Source organism: Protomyctophum parallelum (assembly GCF_964188405.1).
Source record: "Protomyctophum parallelum genome assembly, chromosome: 19".
NCBI classification, from domain to species: Eukaryota; Metazoa; Chordata; class Actinopteri; order Myctophiformes; family Myctophidae; genus Protomyctophum; species Protomyctophum parallelum.
Window position 1 is genome coordinate 19,148,502 of NC_139717.1, and position 17,457 is coordinate 19,165,958.

General features: G+C 42.2%; 1 protein-coding gene across 1 annotated transcript; it reads right to left on the reverse strand.

The window, feature by feature from the left end:
* Window positions 1-1,222: 1,222 nt before the first annotated feature.
* LOC310876816 (ankyrin repeat and SOCS box protein 2-like) lies at window positions 1,223-6,197 on the reverse strand (the record flags this gene model as incomplete). The annotated part of the gene is made up of 7 exons (XM_083790470.1): window positions 6,183-6,197; window positions 4,804-5,190; window positions 4,207-4,373; window positions 3,662-3,817; window positions 2,451-2,696; window positions 2,043-2,214; window positions 1,223-1,805 (listed from the first exon to the last, which is right to left on the reverse strand). Exons 2-7 carry the CDS (start codon window positions 5,187-5,189, stop codon window positions 1,223-1,225), a joined length of 1,710 nt encoding a protein of 569 aa, XP_083646596.1. The 5' UTR covers window position 5,190; window positions 6,183-6,197.
* Between the last annotated feature and the right edge of the window lie 11,260 nt (window positions 6,198-17,457).

The window sequence follows — 17,457 nt, forward strand, 5'->3', positions numbered from 1 at the left end:
AAACAGCGTCGCAGAACTATACAGGATAGAAAAGCAAGCTGAGTCACAACTAACGTTTGACGAGATGTTGATACCAGACCAAAAAAATAAACTATGTCTCTCTTTAAACGTCAGAAGAATGTATCCAGAGACAACCATTCCTTTCCGACGTTTGTATTGGATATATGTTCTGTAAACAAGAAGTTTCTTCTGTTCATTGATATAAATAATGGACCGCTATTTACTAGGGACAATTCAGTAGAAAGAACAGTCTTATCACTGTTATGGTGATGACACTCGTCCACACTGTATTCTCTCCCCCCTGCAACTCAGGTGTGAAAATCCGGAGCACTGTGCAAGCTCTTTAACACTTGCATGTGACCCTACAGCCTACACTAACACAAACAGACCTAAATTAGACCTGTTCTAAAAGGCACTTCCTCATAAGTCACAAACTATTACTTGGAGTCATGAACCTTGAGGATTTTACCGAGAGAGGCCTTTTTGTTGAAAGCAAGCAAGTTGTTGTCCGCTGCCCGCACAAAGTTTACAAAAGATGGACAGCAATGTTTTTTTAAATCTTTTAACTGACACAACATAGTTATTATTTACAGTTGTCATCTTTATTTATAGGGTAGAAATCAATTTGCCTGGTTCCGAGCTGACAGTGAAATGCAAATTTGATCGCATGCATCGTCTCCAGGTGGTCTGGAGGTGTGAATAACTTGAGAGAGTGGTCTATTTAGAGCAAAAATAAAAAAAATACGAAGCCGCAAATTAACGTCAGGGATTCATGACGATGACTTATTTAGAAAACGTTTCAGATAGAGGGGGGGACAGCAAAACACATTATTTTTCAGGCCCCCTAGAGAGCAAGTTTTTGGACAAAAAGTGTTGGTGCTGTTAGATCTTTCGGCCGCATTTGACACAATTGACCACAATTTTTTAATTGATCGTCTGGAAAATTGGGTGAGTGTGACTGGCCCAGCACTTAAGTGGTTTAAGTCATATTTAAGTGACAGAACTTTCACTGTTTAAAGAGTAATGGACTCTTGGTCCGTTACTCTTTCAACATCTCTTTTCATTTCTATGCCGATGATCCTCAAATGTATCCATTGGCCCATTAAACCCAGTCTCACCCCACTAACAGATTGTCTCTGCCATAAAATCTTGGATGTGGAAGATTTTCAATGACGAAGTTGAACAATGACAAAACTGAGGTAATCATGGTTGGGCCAAAAAACTAGAGACATAACAGTGGTCTCACCTGGAGACGGCTCCATGGAGAATCACGGTTCCAGTTCCTCCGCTCTTCACTGTGTGTTTGTGTGGGATGAGGCTTGCTGCCGTAAACGCAGGTGAAACAGGAGCGAGCGTTGCAGCCGTGGTCCAGCAGCAGTTTGAGCATGGGGAGGTGGTCCATGCTAAGGAGCACAGCAGAGGAAAACGCAGAGGGCTGGGTGGACATGTAGGCATTCACGTCAGCTCCGTACTTCAGGAGGAGGGACGCCATCTCCATAGAACCTCTACTGGCGGAGGCCAGCAGGGGGTTGAACAGGTCCAGGTTGGGGTTGGCTCCAGCCTCCAGCAGCATCTCAGTGGCCTCAAGGTTGCTGTTGTAGAAGGAGAAGTAGAGTGCAGTGCTGCGGTTGTCCTCGTACATCTTACGTCGCTTCATAGAAAGCTGGAAGTCGGGGTCGAATCCCGCCTCCAGGAGAAGTTCCATGATGTTATTGCGGTTGTACTCTGCGGCGATGTGCAGCGGACTGATGCCACTTCTCATGATTCTGTTCCGGCAGGTGACGGGAATCAGCAGGGTCACGATACTGAAGGAACGTTAAGTAGACATTAAAACCACAGGAACAAGTGTTTTTCATTACTGTAAATCAACTTCATAGCAGAAGGTAAGTGATTGATTGGGGGCTGTACCTATATGTTCCCCAGGTTTGATGTTATCCCACCACGCAAAAAAGGTTTTTTGTTCCCCGCTTACAACAACCCGGGGAACATAGAACCTGGGGAACACATATAAGGATTGATTGTAACCAGAAAAGTGTTCTGACCATGAGTGAGAATTCTGCACAGCCACATGGATGGGCAGAAGACCAGACTTGGTGGATCTGTTGACGTCTGCTTTGAGAGACAGGAGCACCTCCACGGTGGACACATGACCATTCTTGCACGCTTCATAGAGCGGCGTTGCACCGTCAGCTGCAGCACCGTTAATATCAGCACCTGGACACAAAATAGAATATAGTCAGTCTGTCGGTCTGCCTGTCTGCCCCTCTGACCAACAACCTATATGATACGACCCCTGGTCCTATAGTATGATATAAAACCAGGAGTACTATACAAGTACCTTTCAGGCAAAGGTACCAACAAAACCTCTGAGGAAGATACGTTAAGAACCACACTGTAGATCCTAGTAGGATATAAAACCAGCAGAACTAGGGTGTGTCATGTATACCTACCGTGTTTGAGAAGGAAGCGTAGCGTATCAATACTTCCACTCAGAGCAGCATTGGACAGAGGAGTCATTCCAAAGTTGCTGGTCACACTGATTTTGGCTCCGGCGTCGACCAACATCTCACAGATCTCCACGTTGTTCTGTAAAACAGCTACATGCAGTGCTCTATGTGCATTGATACATGGGGTGTTGACTGCTGCGCCGTGGCTTAACAAAATAGCCACGATCTCCGTGTTGTTCTTCTCACATGCTGGGGAGAACACACACTGTTTGGTTAAACGTATACAATAGCTTCTCTTGAACAGTGTTGATTTCGTCGACTAAAACTAAGACGAAAAATGTTCGTCGACTACCTTTTTTCACGAGGAAAACTATAATGGAAACTAAATGAAAACTAAGCTACGATGACTAAAACTAAGACTGAATATACTGACAATTTCGTCAAAAAATTAAAACTAGACTAAAATGTCAGGAAGGGACAAGAGATCCAGTATAAGTCATTTTACACTTGTTTGCCTGGTGAAAATAGTGTAAAAACAGCCATTACGATGGCATCAAGGTCCGCCAAAATACATTTTATTCGACTAAACGCTAAAACATTCCAGGTGAAAAAAGATTACCAAAACTAAATGAAAACTATTCAAGAGACTATAGGACTAAAACTAAAATAGAAATGTTCTGCCAAAAACAACACTGCTGTTGAATCGGGATGTACAGTTTGTCTGTGATTAGATTATTAGTCTATGTTGGTATTTTCTTCTCTGCTATACTTTCTTATAGAAGTAGTGGCTCAGAGCCTCATACCTATGGTGACCAAAAGCCATATATCTCCCCATCCAAAGGATAATTCCCCTTTAGGCTAGTGGATGTTGGCTTTCCACAACGGAGAAACAAGTCCGAATCCTGCAGGGCGTCACATGCAGACGTTGCCGAGGCTAATGTTTTGAAAAGATCGACTGCCTTCTTCCGAGACAAAACGTTACTCAGAAGTCAATACTATCTAATCGTCTTCAAGAATTATACTTTTATTTTTAGTTGAGCACGTAGCTTGTTCATTTACTTGTTATTTACAGTTCAGTTATACACAACTGGTTTCTGCATACCAGTAGTGTAGTCCCGATAGGAGAGAAAAACCAACAGGGTTGGGAACCACTGAATAGACATAACACTGCTAATTTCTGCATTATCAATGACTAACAAATTCTGGCGTTTTACCTCTATAGAGAGGAGTATCTTTATCCTCATTCACAATTTCAGGATCAGCTCCACTCTCCAGCAGCAGACGGACACAGCTTGCGTGATCATCGTTGACCGCTAACATCAACGCCGTCTGTTTCTTTGATGCTTTCTCGTTCAACGTACCAGGCTGGGCTGGAGGAAACAAGACATACAAACAGAGAGGAGATAATGAATCAAATTTTCATAGTGCTTTTCCAAGTGCTCAAAGCTTTGGCTTTACAGTGGTTCATTCATTCATACGTTGGGAGGTGGTCCTCACTTCCCTCACTTAATTCCCACATTCACACACCAATGGTGGCAAGCAAACACCGACCAAGTCTTTGGAGGCAATGTCGTGTTTCAGTGTCTTGCCCAAGGACACTTCGACATGTGGACAGGAGGAGCCGGGATTCAAACCGTCGACCAGGGATCATTGGATGACCGGACTTGCTCTACCTCCTGCCACAGCCGCGCGTTAATATAAGATAATGCAGTAGATACTGTAGAACCACGTCTGTCAGGATAAAATCAAAACAGGTTACCTGCCAGGAGCACTCTGAGACAGGCCTCCTGGCCATAGGCGGCTGCCTGGTGGATTGCCAGCCAGCCAGGCTTACTGGACACCAGGTTGCATCCTGGGACGTTAACTAGCTTTCTGACTCTGTCGGCGTCACCAGTCTTTATCGCTTCCAACAGAGGATCCTCCACTCTAGAAAACAATACACCGCATACACTGTAATGTTTTACCATCACACTGCCTCTTAATGCCGATGATGGAACGATTATATGGATCTCTTGCTCTGAAGCTCTTATGATTCTCAGATTTTGTTTATTTATTTTGGTTAGGACCCAGGCACTGGGCCACTGCGAAACCCCACTGAAATGTAAGGGGTATTCCTGCTTGCACCAATACATCACTGGTGTAAACTTACATATTTTATGGGTCTCGACAATGGACGGTGCAAAATGAGTCAATAGTGGCCCTTACAAAATGTCAATCTTTAACACTTGCATGACTGAAGTGAGATTATATTTGTCCTGCCATTCCATTGGCCACTCTCTCCCCTGAGTCCACTTGGAGCTTCAGACGCTCTGACACCATCTCCCTCCCTGTGCATATTAATTTATCAGGCACCTACCGGTCAGCACGCATTGTGGTCGGAGGATTGGGCGGACTGTAGTGGGCGGTATGTACGTAATCTATTAGTGGTCTGGGCTCAGCGTTGGTGCTGGTATCGTGTTGGGTGCCCGGTTGAGTGCTGGTGCCCTGAAGGTGTGGGTTGCCTGGTTGAGTGCTGGTACTGTGAAGATGTGGGGTGCTGGGCTGTCTGACTTCTGGATTAGGCAGATATGGAGTTTGTCTGGTATCTGTGGATGGAGTTGTATTGTGGTCTTCACTGAAGAGGCTGCGTTCGATGGCTATCTGGATCAGCTCCTCATCAGACAGGTTGGTGTAGACAGAATAGTCCTCAAACCCCAAAGATGGACCAGAGGCTCCTAGTACAGAAAGGCCGGCCATCGCCATGCTGATAAGGTTGAATAACAAGACAACACAGAAATAATCAGATATTCCTGTCCTGTGATTGACACATGCCCATGATTGTCAACTACCATCCAACCATGTATAATGTGTCCACCATTGTATAATAGCAGATGACCAATCACAAGATGTATGATTACAGAAGCTGACCAATCAGAATATAGCTAATCACTCTCTTGGCCCTATTATCACTTCCCTCACCTGGGGCAAAAAAGTTGGGTATAATTAATAACTAATTATTATACTTAGTTATCCACTTGATCACCCAAGATTCAGCGTTGCATGCGCTTATCTGGTCGAGTGCACGTGTGACTGTCAACCCCAACCACAACACCATAGATATAGCTGGGGAGACACTCGTAAAGATTTGGCCTTTAATGACTCAAGTTTTCTATGTCCAGCTTTGAGTGTTTGTGTAATCACAAACATTGAAGACAAAGGTGTGTAAACACAAACATTGTGTAATCACAAACATTGAAGACAAAAGTGTGTAAACACAAACATTGTGTAATCATAAACATTGAAGACACAAGTGTGTAAACATTGAAGACACAAGTGTGTAAACATTGAAGACAGAGGTGTGAAATCACAAACATTGAAGACAGAGGTGTGAAATCACAAACATTGAAGACAGAGGTGTGAAATCACAAACATTGAAGACAAAGGTGAGGACGCAAATTCTGATTGTCCGGCATGATTGGGTGGGCATAACGTTTGCAAAAACATACTTTTCAACTTCAAAAGTAGCAAACGTAGCAGATCTTGTGGATCTGCTACTTTGTATGCTTTTGTGTGATGCTGTGGTATGATCAAGTAGGGAATTAATTAGCGAAAAAATGAAATAAAAGTTAGAATATGGAGTTCAGAGGTTTCTGCCCCGACAGCAATGATGAGTACATTTTGCCACCACTGCTGAATGAAACAAAGCGACAGCATGCTTTAGTAGTATATAATATGCTCCCAGTGTGATGAACCTACCTTTAGTGTTTGGTGTAGATGCAGCAGTGTAGCAGTCTGCTCTCCATCCACACAGAGCTGCTGTATACATTCTGATGACTGTGATATGATGAGCTTCCCATGGAGTCAGGGGAGGTATACTTTACTACTGGAATCTGCTGTGATCAACACTCCACGTGTGAACTTGTAGCTATTTTAAAAAATCAATAAATAAAATGCCAAGGTTGTAGTAACCAAATACATGTACACAAGTACTCTACTTCCAATTTGAATTGTTACAATTTCTTTTTACTCCACTGCAGTTATTTGAAAACTTTAGTTGCTACTGTAGTGGATTTGTGGGTTATTATTACAAAACATACATGAACCATTTCAGCCTAATATACATTTCGGCCATTTGAAAATAGCCGATCTACAAGCTCAAGGTTCAAGGTTGTACTTTATTGTTACATATTGTGTACACTGTACAGGCACATAAGAGTAGAACTCATTTTGGTTTGGCTTCCATCAGACAATGCAGCAGCATAGATAGCATAACATTCAAAACAACAAAAACACAGCAAGCACAGCAAACAAAGAATAAAGAGTGCAAGAAAGAGCAATCAAAGAGTAAAAGAAAAGTAACATAATTATGTTCATGGTTTCCCCGTAGGTAGGCTATAGTAGCAAAGTTAGGTAAACTTGTAGATCTGCTATTTTCAAAAGATTTTTCTACATTTGAAAACTTGAAATGAGACATGAGTACTTTTACTTTTGGTACTTTAAGTACATTTTGATATAGTATATCTACATTGCAGTATTGATACTTTTACTTAAATTAAGCCTTTGAGTACTTCTTCCACCACTGGAAACAGTCATTATGTCCAAAACGGTTACTTTTAAATTCAAAAGCATCAAACATAATAACGGATCTACAAGCTCAAAACGCGTCGCTTTGCTCCCACGGTTTGAGCTTGCAGATCTGATCCTTTTTTGATGCTTTTGTGTGACGTTGTAATGTGAAGTAGGGCATTAATTTACACAAAAAAAACCCACCAAAAAGTATGTAGATAAGAGGTTTCTGTCCACTAGCAACATACTGCTAAGTAAAAGTGAGTAGGCCTACTTCTTCTACATCTCTACATTCTACTGCTCTCTCCACTATGTGCTGTGAGTGAGCTGCTTCACGTGCACTGTTCCACTCACATGCACGCTGGCAGGCAGCAGTTCACACAGATTGCGATCGAGGACAAGGTCTGCCCCCCAATGCACTGCTTCTCAACCCGGGCTCCGGTGACCCCCAGGGGTCCTCCAGGGGGTCTTCCAGGGGGTCCCCAACTTAAAGGAGAGTAGTTCACAAAAAGTCTTTAACTATCAATTACACACACCATGAAGTCAATTGAATACGTGGAGATTTTTGTTTTGTTTTTGTCACAATCCCGAGCCAACAGTTTGATGACCAGTGGAGTACCCGGTAAGACATCCACCCGAGAGTGTTATAATGTCAACAAATGGTTCTATGTTTACACTCCCAAGTGTGAAAATTAAAACTGATGATTCTCATTTGACAGTCTTAAAAGCAGATCTAAAGCTTACAACATGTTGGACGCACTTGCGCGACCGTAGATCTTCTGTTATCAAATAGCCCATGTATATAGTGGTTAAAGTGGTTTGCTTGGGCCTGGGCTCAACGGTCCAGGCACCTTGTTTGGTAATCCCGTCTGGCAGTGTGCCATGGGTTCGACTCCCGATCCCGATGGCCTTTACTAGATGTCACCCCCCCCCCAATCTCCCTCCTGTCAGCCTACATGTCTAACCCTCTCTCTCCCTCTCTCTCTCTCTCGGACCCCCTGGAAGCCCCCCAAGGACCCCTGGGGGTCCCTGGACCCCACCTTGAGAACCATGTTGTGGCGTAATGCATGTTAAACTCAGGGGTCCTTGAAATGAAAGCGGTCGAGGACCACTGCTCTGACGAATGTGAAAGTGCTTCAGTTCCCTGTCTGCCATGCTGCCACCTGTTGTGTCAACTCTGATGTCACTCTGAGGTGACCTGATCCTCAGAGGTAAGCTGGGGTCGTCTAGTCTGGTTAAACATTCAAAACAACTCATATTTCTTACTTAAGTAAAAGTATCAATACTATAGTATTATAGAAATACTCTGTTACAAGTGAAAGTCCGGAAATCTAAATTGACTTGAGAAAAAGTACAAATATTGGATTATTTTTACACTCCTTTCCACAACAGCCCAATACACAAACAGCACAAATTAACAATAACCAAAAAAGAACAGTTACAGCAATGTGCGCGTGCACACGCACGCACACACGCATGCACACACGCATGCACGCACACGCACACACACACACACACACACACACACACACACACACACACACACACACACACACACACACACACACACACACACACACACACACACACACACACACCTTCCATACATTTTTTATGTAGCCTATATGCGAAGGTGTGAGTGAAGCCAATGGCCTGACTCACTCCTTCACATCTAGCATACAACATTGATGCATGCTAGATGTAAGCAAAGGGTTTGTTTACATCTTGCCCCAATGCATTTCCAATGGAAGTCACATGGTTTGACACAACATTTGTAGCTGTGTTTCGACTGCCCCCCACCCCCTCATACAACACAAATGTTGTGTCAAACCATGTGACACCCATTGGAAATGCATTGTGAGCTTGCATCAGTCAATAAGTATCATGCATCAGCTATACATCAATCTGTTGCGAAGGTGTGAGTCAGGCCAATGTCATCTATCAAACTAGCAAAGGTCTCATATGTAAGTAAGTACCGTAGGCCTATCTATGTAAATTATGTAAGTAGGCCCTATCCATATAAATGAAGAATTTGAACAATATGTTTCGTGTCATTAACAGTGTTTGTTGTTTGTATTATTATTAGGTCTGACATTGTTTAAATTGTGACTCATTTGTAATGGTGAATGTCCATCCATCCAAACCTTGAGATTAAATGACAAAATACCATAATTGTTACAACTGCAATGGGTTTGTGCTCTGTTAATTAATAATTAACACAACACAATTAAAGGCACTTGGGCACAGATCGAGGTAAATTGGGGCTGAAGAGCTGAGATATTTGACCAGTGACTCAAGAGCTCAGACTGCCTATCAGTAGCAAACTAGCAAAGGTCTCATTATGCAATACCCATGTAAATATTGTAGGCACTTAGGAGATACTTAACTTGTTAATATGTAAATTTGAAAGTCTGATGTGAAAGTTTGTGTAAGCCTATACAGCATAAGGCTCAGGTGAACTCGTTGTATGACACTGTAGTTGCTTCATTTTGCCACATGATGGCAGAATTCACCATCAAACTGGAGAGGGTGACCTTACAATTACATCAACTTGTCAATGATCTGAAGAGAAAGCTGGAAGCCTCACATGATTACATTTAAAATAAACAGAAATAGGCCTACGTCCTAACTCCTAACAACAAACTGGAGGAGTTTATCTGAAAAGAAGGTTTTAAATGTAGGCCTACATAAAAACAAAAGCCCATGGGGAATTCAGGTGTCATAGCAGCACTGCAGAATTAAGGCATTAAACAAATGATAGCATGGGATGGATAAATACCAGTGCAAAAAACATAAAGGAAAACAACGGTCGCAATCATTCAGAAAATAAATAGGCCTAAAATATTTGTATTATTAGTGTGGCAACCAGACTCTAGTAATTGCAACACTTTATTATATGTTTTTTTTTTTACTTCCACTGGATTAGTCTTTTGTTTGACGCACTACTCCTCCGAAGGTTTTCAAATTGACCGGAAGGATGTGCTTGTATTTTGTTAAGAGAAATGTTGTATTGTTTAATTGATATTAATTTATTAGTGAATTAAATTTCCCCATTGACTTGAATGGGAAAGTATTTTTTCCTCTGAGACTGTAAGCACTATAGTTACAGAACTTGGAGGGTAGGTTGATAATAATTACTAAAATTAATCAACTTAATGTTATCGGTCGGCCTCATGGTGGCGCTATAACAGCCCACTTTACGTTTTGGCTTATAACTCTTGAATGTAGGTCGTAAAATCTAAATTATTCCCCATATAGGCCATTTGCGTCAGGATAGATTTTCCGCCATTTTAAATTTTCTTCAAAACACACTTTTATTTTCTAAACCTACAGATTTTGTCTGAATCTCACAGAAATCGGTACACATGATCTCTGGACCGCGTTTAATTAATTTAAAAAAAATAATGTCCGTATCATTCGGCCTTAATCGTCGTCCGAAGTTAGTAGGAGGGGCCTATATCACAAAAAATGCCATAAATTTGAATTACATGTCCGGGGTGGTTTAATCAACCAAAAGCCAAAAGCAATTCCATTTTCATCTATAGGGGGCGCCGCAAATGCGACAACTTTAACCATTTCTAGCAAAAACATGATTTTTGGGGGCATAAATCCCCTCATTACTTACACATGATCACAGGTGTGACTTGAAATTGTAATTGGCTAGCAACGCTAGTGGGAGGGGCCTATGTAAGTGACTGCGGCAACCACACTGCAATTCTTTTAAATTGCAAATGTTCTAGTTTTGTCTGTTATGTTCCTCCTCAGGCATTAGAGGAATCAGAGATTGGTGTAACAGAGTGACTTCATAAACCATTTTCATTAAATTCTCAAGTTGAGATTGCACTTATCATTGTCATCACATTGCATGAGACCCTTCATTTGATTTGTCACATCTTTCATTTTGTGAACCATTGTTTTGCGTTCCCTTTGTATAGTTTCAATTTTATTAGCCAGTGCCTTTGCAGTGAGTTTGATTTCCCTTTTTGGTTGATCATCCATATTTGAACCATTGTTGTCAATTGAAATTGACTTTGAAACATGCGTTTCCATTTTTCACCAGCGCTGCGCTCAGCGGCGCACAATGAATGACAACCAATCCACTTCCTCATAAACACCCAAAGCAGCAACAATAACACACAAGCAACAACACGTCCCCAATGGACAAGCGGCACTGCGGCAGTAACTTCAAAGCAAACTGTGTTCCAAAACAACAGTTTACACACAGTCAAAGTCAACGTCAACTTACTACAATCAAGGCCTACCGCTTCTGTTGAGCTGCTGTCATTTAGCCGACAGGCTGTATTTATGAATGAACTGTCGTCCTCCGTTGTCACAAAGTGTCCCAACGCGATCCAAGGAATCATCCAATGTTCTTCCACGGATCCACTTTCGATTGGAAACGATTTCTGTTGACTATGTTGCGGCTAGGCTGTTCAAAAGCCGTGAGCCAAGGAGCTAAGCATGAGAGTATAAGATACACTTGTATGACCCGCTCGCAAAGGAATTCAGATCCACTCCAAGCTGTCAGTTTGACCATTTATTCTTCTCCGCAGCACAGGTTACAACAGTTCCCAGCGAACTATTATATACTACCGGCATGGATGTTAAGATGCGTTGTTGCGGTCAACAGAAAATGTCGACTCCCAGCTCACCCCCTCTCCGTCCAAGTTCCTCAACTCTAGTGCCAGGTAAACGCTGTGTAGTTATTACACAGCTTTTTCAGTATATGCATTGTACAGTTTGGGTGTGCGGGAGCTCACACTGTAATTTGTCTGCTATGCCGTTTTGCCTGGTAGTCTGCTATGCAGTTTTGCGCGCAAAGCACATACGGCCAATCTTTCGCGCGCAGCAAGGGCCCCCTGACAATCCTTTGCTTAGAGCCCCCTGATTGCTCAATCCGGCCCTGAATGGACAGGTGGGCCTGTTGAGAACTCTAGTTTTCGCCGGCTACCGGGTGCGGCTGCACTAATAACTTTGGGGCAGGCCCGTCTAGAGTTTGAATGGGTAGGTATCAGTCAAAAGGGAGACATCGAAGAGGTGGATGAGGAGGCTCAAGTGTCAATTCTGAATGTGCCGTGAAGTCTGCAGAAGGCCTGTTGCAATACTGCAATGTAGAAATACTCTGTGACAAGTTCAAGTCTAGAATTGTAAATTTATTTCAGTTAAAGTACAAAAGTAGTGATATTAAAATGCACTTTAAGTACAAAAGTAGAAAGTAATCTATAGCCCCCTTTTTTATCAAAATAACCAGTGGTTTGTTTGATTGATTGATTGAAATATTTATTAACAGTTTGCAGAATTACAGTACATTTCAAGCACAACTCAATACAAAGACTGTTAACTGTGAGTGGACGACCCAATAAAGCATTACACTTGTTTACAAGAGGGTCCACCTTGTTCAATTCACGAAAACATTTAGAGATGTACTGTACAAATGTACACTTCTAAAAGGAATTAATCATACAGGATGTAAAAAGGGAAAAGAAACATACAGTTAGGGGAAAGGGGGGTGGGTTGGGGGGTGTAAAGTAGCTAAGTGCATATACTCAAATACTGTATTCTAAGCACAGTTGCTTAGATATTTTCCACAACTGATTGCATGTCACATGACAGTCAAATGACAGTATGTTGATTGATTGGGTCAGATAAAGAGCTGACAGAAAGTGGCTATTGTCTTAGAACAATGCTAGACACACAGCTGCTCAAATTCATTGATTGAATACTGCATTGAGCCACAGACCACCATTTGATGACATTTAGCCTCTCAGACGCAGCTAGCTGGGGACCTGCAGCCTTTATTTTCTGTTTTTTATTTGTATTTATTTATTGACCTTTGTTTTATCAGGGAAACAATTGAGAGCATATGCTCTTTTTTGCGAGCACGCCCTCACAGTACAATCACATATATGAAAAAGAAACGACAACAAATAACACGATTTTACATAAGGTAAAATATAGTTGAGCATCATAATGCTAATCCATTGGGGCTGTTGCATCCTTGAGTAATGCCTTAAAATGACTATAGAGACTATACGGGTAGATTGACCAGTTCAAGAGAGCCCTGGATTTCCTTCTATTTGTCTAGAGCGTAAACGATGAAAGCAGTCTCTCCGTGTTCACTGTTCATTCGTGGAATTGTAAATGGAATGTAAGCCTGTGAGCGTGTTAGATTTTTTGGTTTTTGGTATTAAAAGCGAGGATAATAGTTTATTTCCAATATTAAATACATTTTCTAAAAGCTAACTACTTTTTCCACTCTTGAAACATATAGCCTACCTCTATAACAGAGATGCCCACACTTTTTTGACTTGAGAGCTACTTTCAAAATAACTCAACTCAACTAGATCTACCACTGAAAATAGTTAAACAATGTCCCTGAGTGGCTTTGGAATAGCTGCGATGGCATTACATAAGTATAATGCACTTGGAATTGGAAATACAGAGGGAACATTTTGAATTGTAGGGTTTTCTTGCATATAACTTTGTAATGCTACTGACGTTTGTGATACAATACTTGAAAACAAAGTATTGCGTTGTGGGTTTGAGCTTATATTTAAATGATATATTTTTAGGGCATGTCATGTTGATCTACCTGCACAGCCTTTGTGATCTACTGGTAGATCACGTTTGCGATTAATCGCACAATTAACTAGATAAATTGTGCCATTGATCACGATTAAAATATTTGATCGTTGAACAGCACTACTTATAATAATACGGCATATGTTATGTGAGTTCTCATACATATTTACTTATCAGAAATCCTAGCTAATTTAAGACATCCGGTTGCCTTCAGAATAAAATAAGGTTATTTAATTCGTTAATTAAATAATTATTACATTACATTATTAGCATTATTATTACATTACAGTTATTGTAAAGACACATTATGTTTCTGTGTAAAAATAAGTAATTAAATATGAGTGCATGGACTTTATAAAGTGGACACTGGACAAAAGACGGCTCCGCGAGGCAACTATCTGGACATACCCACGCGTTCGGGGAGATGTCCTCTACCACACCCCACTCTCCGCTAAGCGGGAGAGGTGTAAAATTCACAGCAGCAGACCTTCTACTGTGGTCAATGCTCAAAAAAGTACCGTTTCCGGACCCAGAATGGACACTGGACAAAAGACGGCTCCGCGAGGCAACTATCTGGACATACCCACGCGTTCGGGGAGATGTCCTCTACCACACCCCACTCTCCGCTAAGCGGGAGAGGTGTAAAATTCACAGCAGCAGACCTTCTACTGTGGTCAATGCTCAAAAAAGTACCGTTTCCGGACCCAGAATGGACACTGGACAAAAGACGGCTCCGCGGATTCTATTTGCATCAGCTCAAAGGTATAGCCTGCTGTGTCATTCGATTCATTTGTCCAGATATGCAATTTACAATTTACAATTTAGGCATTTAGCAGACGCTCTTAATCCAGAGCGACTTACATTTAAGCAAGAACAAAGCATGGGAATACATCACATAAAAAGCATTTATCATGAAACATGCGTAAGCTAAGAAAGTAACAGTGGAATATTTATATAGTGAAACTATACATACACTATACATATAAACTATACATCTTTACTACTATGCTATATATGTGTACTATGGCGTGCTATGACTACATACAATACAATTACAGTGCTGTCTACATAACATGCTATAAGTCTGTATCAAATGCTATATAATCCAACAGAAATGCTATCTAAGGGTTTAGGGTAAGTGCTAAGGGCCATGATGGAGTCTGAAAAGGTGGGTTTTCAGGCTACGGCGGAAGATTGGGAGTGATGCTGCAGTTCTGACTGCAATGGGAAGTGCATTCCACAGTTTTGGAGCCAGAAGGGAGAAGAGTTTGGGACGTGTGGAGCGTTGTCCCGGCGTTTTTAGTGAGGGTACTTCCAGCTTCCCTGCGTTGGCTGATCTGAGTGCGCGGGAGGGTTTGTAGGGTTCAATCATACTTGTAAGATATGGGGGAGCCATACCTTTGGTTGCTTTGAATGCCAGCATCAGAGTTTTGTATTCTGTGCGGGCAGCGACCGGGAGCCAGTGGAGGGAGCGGAGCAGGGGGGAGACATGTGAGAATTTTGGCTGGTTGAAGACCAAGCGAGCTGCTGCATTTTGGATCAGCTGGAGAGGCTTAAGTGCACATGCTGGTAGGCCAGTAAGGAGGGAGTTACAGTAGTCGAGTTTTGATAAGACTGTTGTCTGGATTAGGAGCTGGGCTGATTCCTGGGTGAGGAACGGTCTAATTCGTCGTATGTTATAGAGTGTGAACCTACAGGATCGAGTGACAGCTGTGATGTGAGGTTTGAACGAGAGCTGACTGTCCAGGACAACACCAAGATTCCTGGCTGTTGGGACAGACGTTACCAGGGCGTTGTCTACGGAAATAGTTAGCTCCCGCATAGGGCAGGACTTAGCTGGGAAGAAGAGAAGCTCAGTCTTGTCTGGGTTCAGCTTGAGATGGTTGGAGGACATCCACTGTGAGATGTCAGCCAGGCATGCAGTGATGCGCTCTTCCACCTGAGTGGTAGAGGGGGGGAAGGATAGGAACAGTTGTGTGTCATCGGCGTAGCAGTGATAGGATATATTGTGGGCAGAGATGATAGTGCCAAGGGATTTAGTGTACAGTGAGAAAAGGAGGGGACCAAGTACAGATCCCTGTGGGACCCCAGTTTGGAGGGTTCGGGGGGATGATAACAGACCTTTCCAGGAAACCTGGTAGGTCCGGTCGGTGAGGTAGGAGGAGAACCACTTTAGTGCCGTTCCACCGATGCCTAGCTCCGCTAGGGTGTCTAGGAGCAGCTGGTGGTTCACTGTGTCAAATGCTGCTGATAGGTCTAGGAGAATCAGTACTGCAGAGTGGGAAGCAGCTTGGGCAGCATGTAGTGCTTCTGTGACTGCCAGCAGGGCAGTTTCTGTGCCATTTGTGCCATTTATGATCTTTACGGATGTACAATGACACATATGGTGGCCTGTCGTAAAATACACACATACTGGTCAAAGCATACTCATTTTGGTGGTACAGACAGGATAAATTGAACGTGTTTTGAATTTTTGTGCCAGCTCTTAACAGGAGAAGTAAGGTCTGTGGGCTGTTAAAGGTATATTCAGTGATTTCACTTAATTCAAATATCACTTATTTTTTTGTTTTGTTGTGATAATCCTCCCTACTATAGAGTGTGCTGGCCATATAAGGAGTTCCTCCCTGTCCCCAGTTAACCCCTGGGGGTCAACAAACCTTAGGTTTCGTTTTTGACTCTCTATCCTGATTGGACGAAAGGCTGGGTCCCACAGCCAAAAACGAAACCTACGGTTTTTTGAGAGAAATCACAGAATATACCTTTAATTACTTCATATGTTGATAAGCTCTTTTCCTGCTGACATGTTTCACATTGTTCAGATTGAGCAGGTAATATTTGTACAATAGTTTCTAAGATGCCTTTTTGTGACACGTCAAGTGGCTGCACTATAAATTGTGACATGTTCTTTGTAGATGGTAAGGCCTTGTCACCACATTGAGTACAACTATACAGACTAAGACTTTTCAGGCAAAGCAGGTCATCTCCAAGGAAAGGAGACCGAAGTGTGTATTCTACTAAACTGTTTAATATGGTGCATACGTCTGTCCTAGAACATTTCTGAGACACTAATGACACTGTGTCGGCTAGATTGAATTTCTCAAGTTTCCGTCTAAATGTTGAGTCCTGCGCTGCTGATTCTTCAAGCCGTGTGTGACATTTTTTGAAAGCAGATGTCTGTTGTAGAAATGTTAGAATTGGTAATGGTATGGCTTCACACATATTGTCATTTAGACTTTCATTGCATAAAACCACATCATCATCATCTTTTTCCAAATTGTCCTCCGTTATTGTTCTATTATTATCCTTGTCTATTGTGATGCCAGCATCACCACATTTCACATAGAAATATAAGCACCCATTTACTTTTGACTCTCGCACAGCATTTGCTGCTGGTAAGATTTCTATCATTGTGTCATTTGCTTTAATTACAACATTGTCATAAATCAAGTCTGCCCAAAAGTGTCCAGTTTTGGCCATAGCGCCTATATGACAAATGATTGAATGAATAGAGATGAATGAATAGAGATGTATTTTAAAGGTCATCTCACATGAAGTATGACGGCAGGCGCCAATACAATTTACAATTTACAATTTAGGCATTTAGGCAATGATTGTCAGACATGGCTTGCTTGATTTTCTAACGACAGCGGTAGAAAAGTAGTGATTAACAAAACGGATTATACAGTATGGATTCGAGGCCTCTTTGTCCAGTGTCCATTCTGGGTCCGGAAACGGTACTTTTTTCAGCATTGACCACAGTAGAAGGTCTGCTGCTGTGAATTTTACACCTCTCCCGCTTAGCGGAGAGTGGGGTGTGGTAGAGGACATCTCCCCGAACGCGTGGGTATGTCCAGATAGTTGCCTCGCGGAGGCCTCTTTGTCC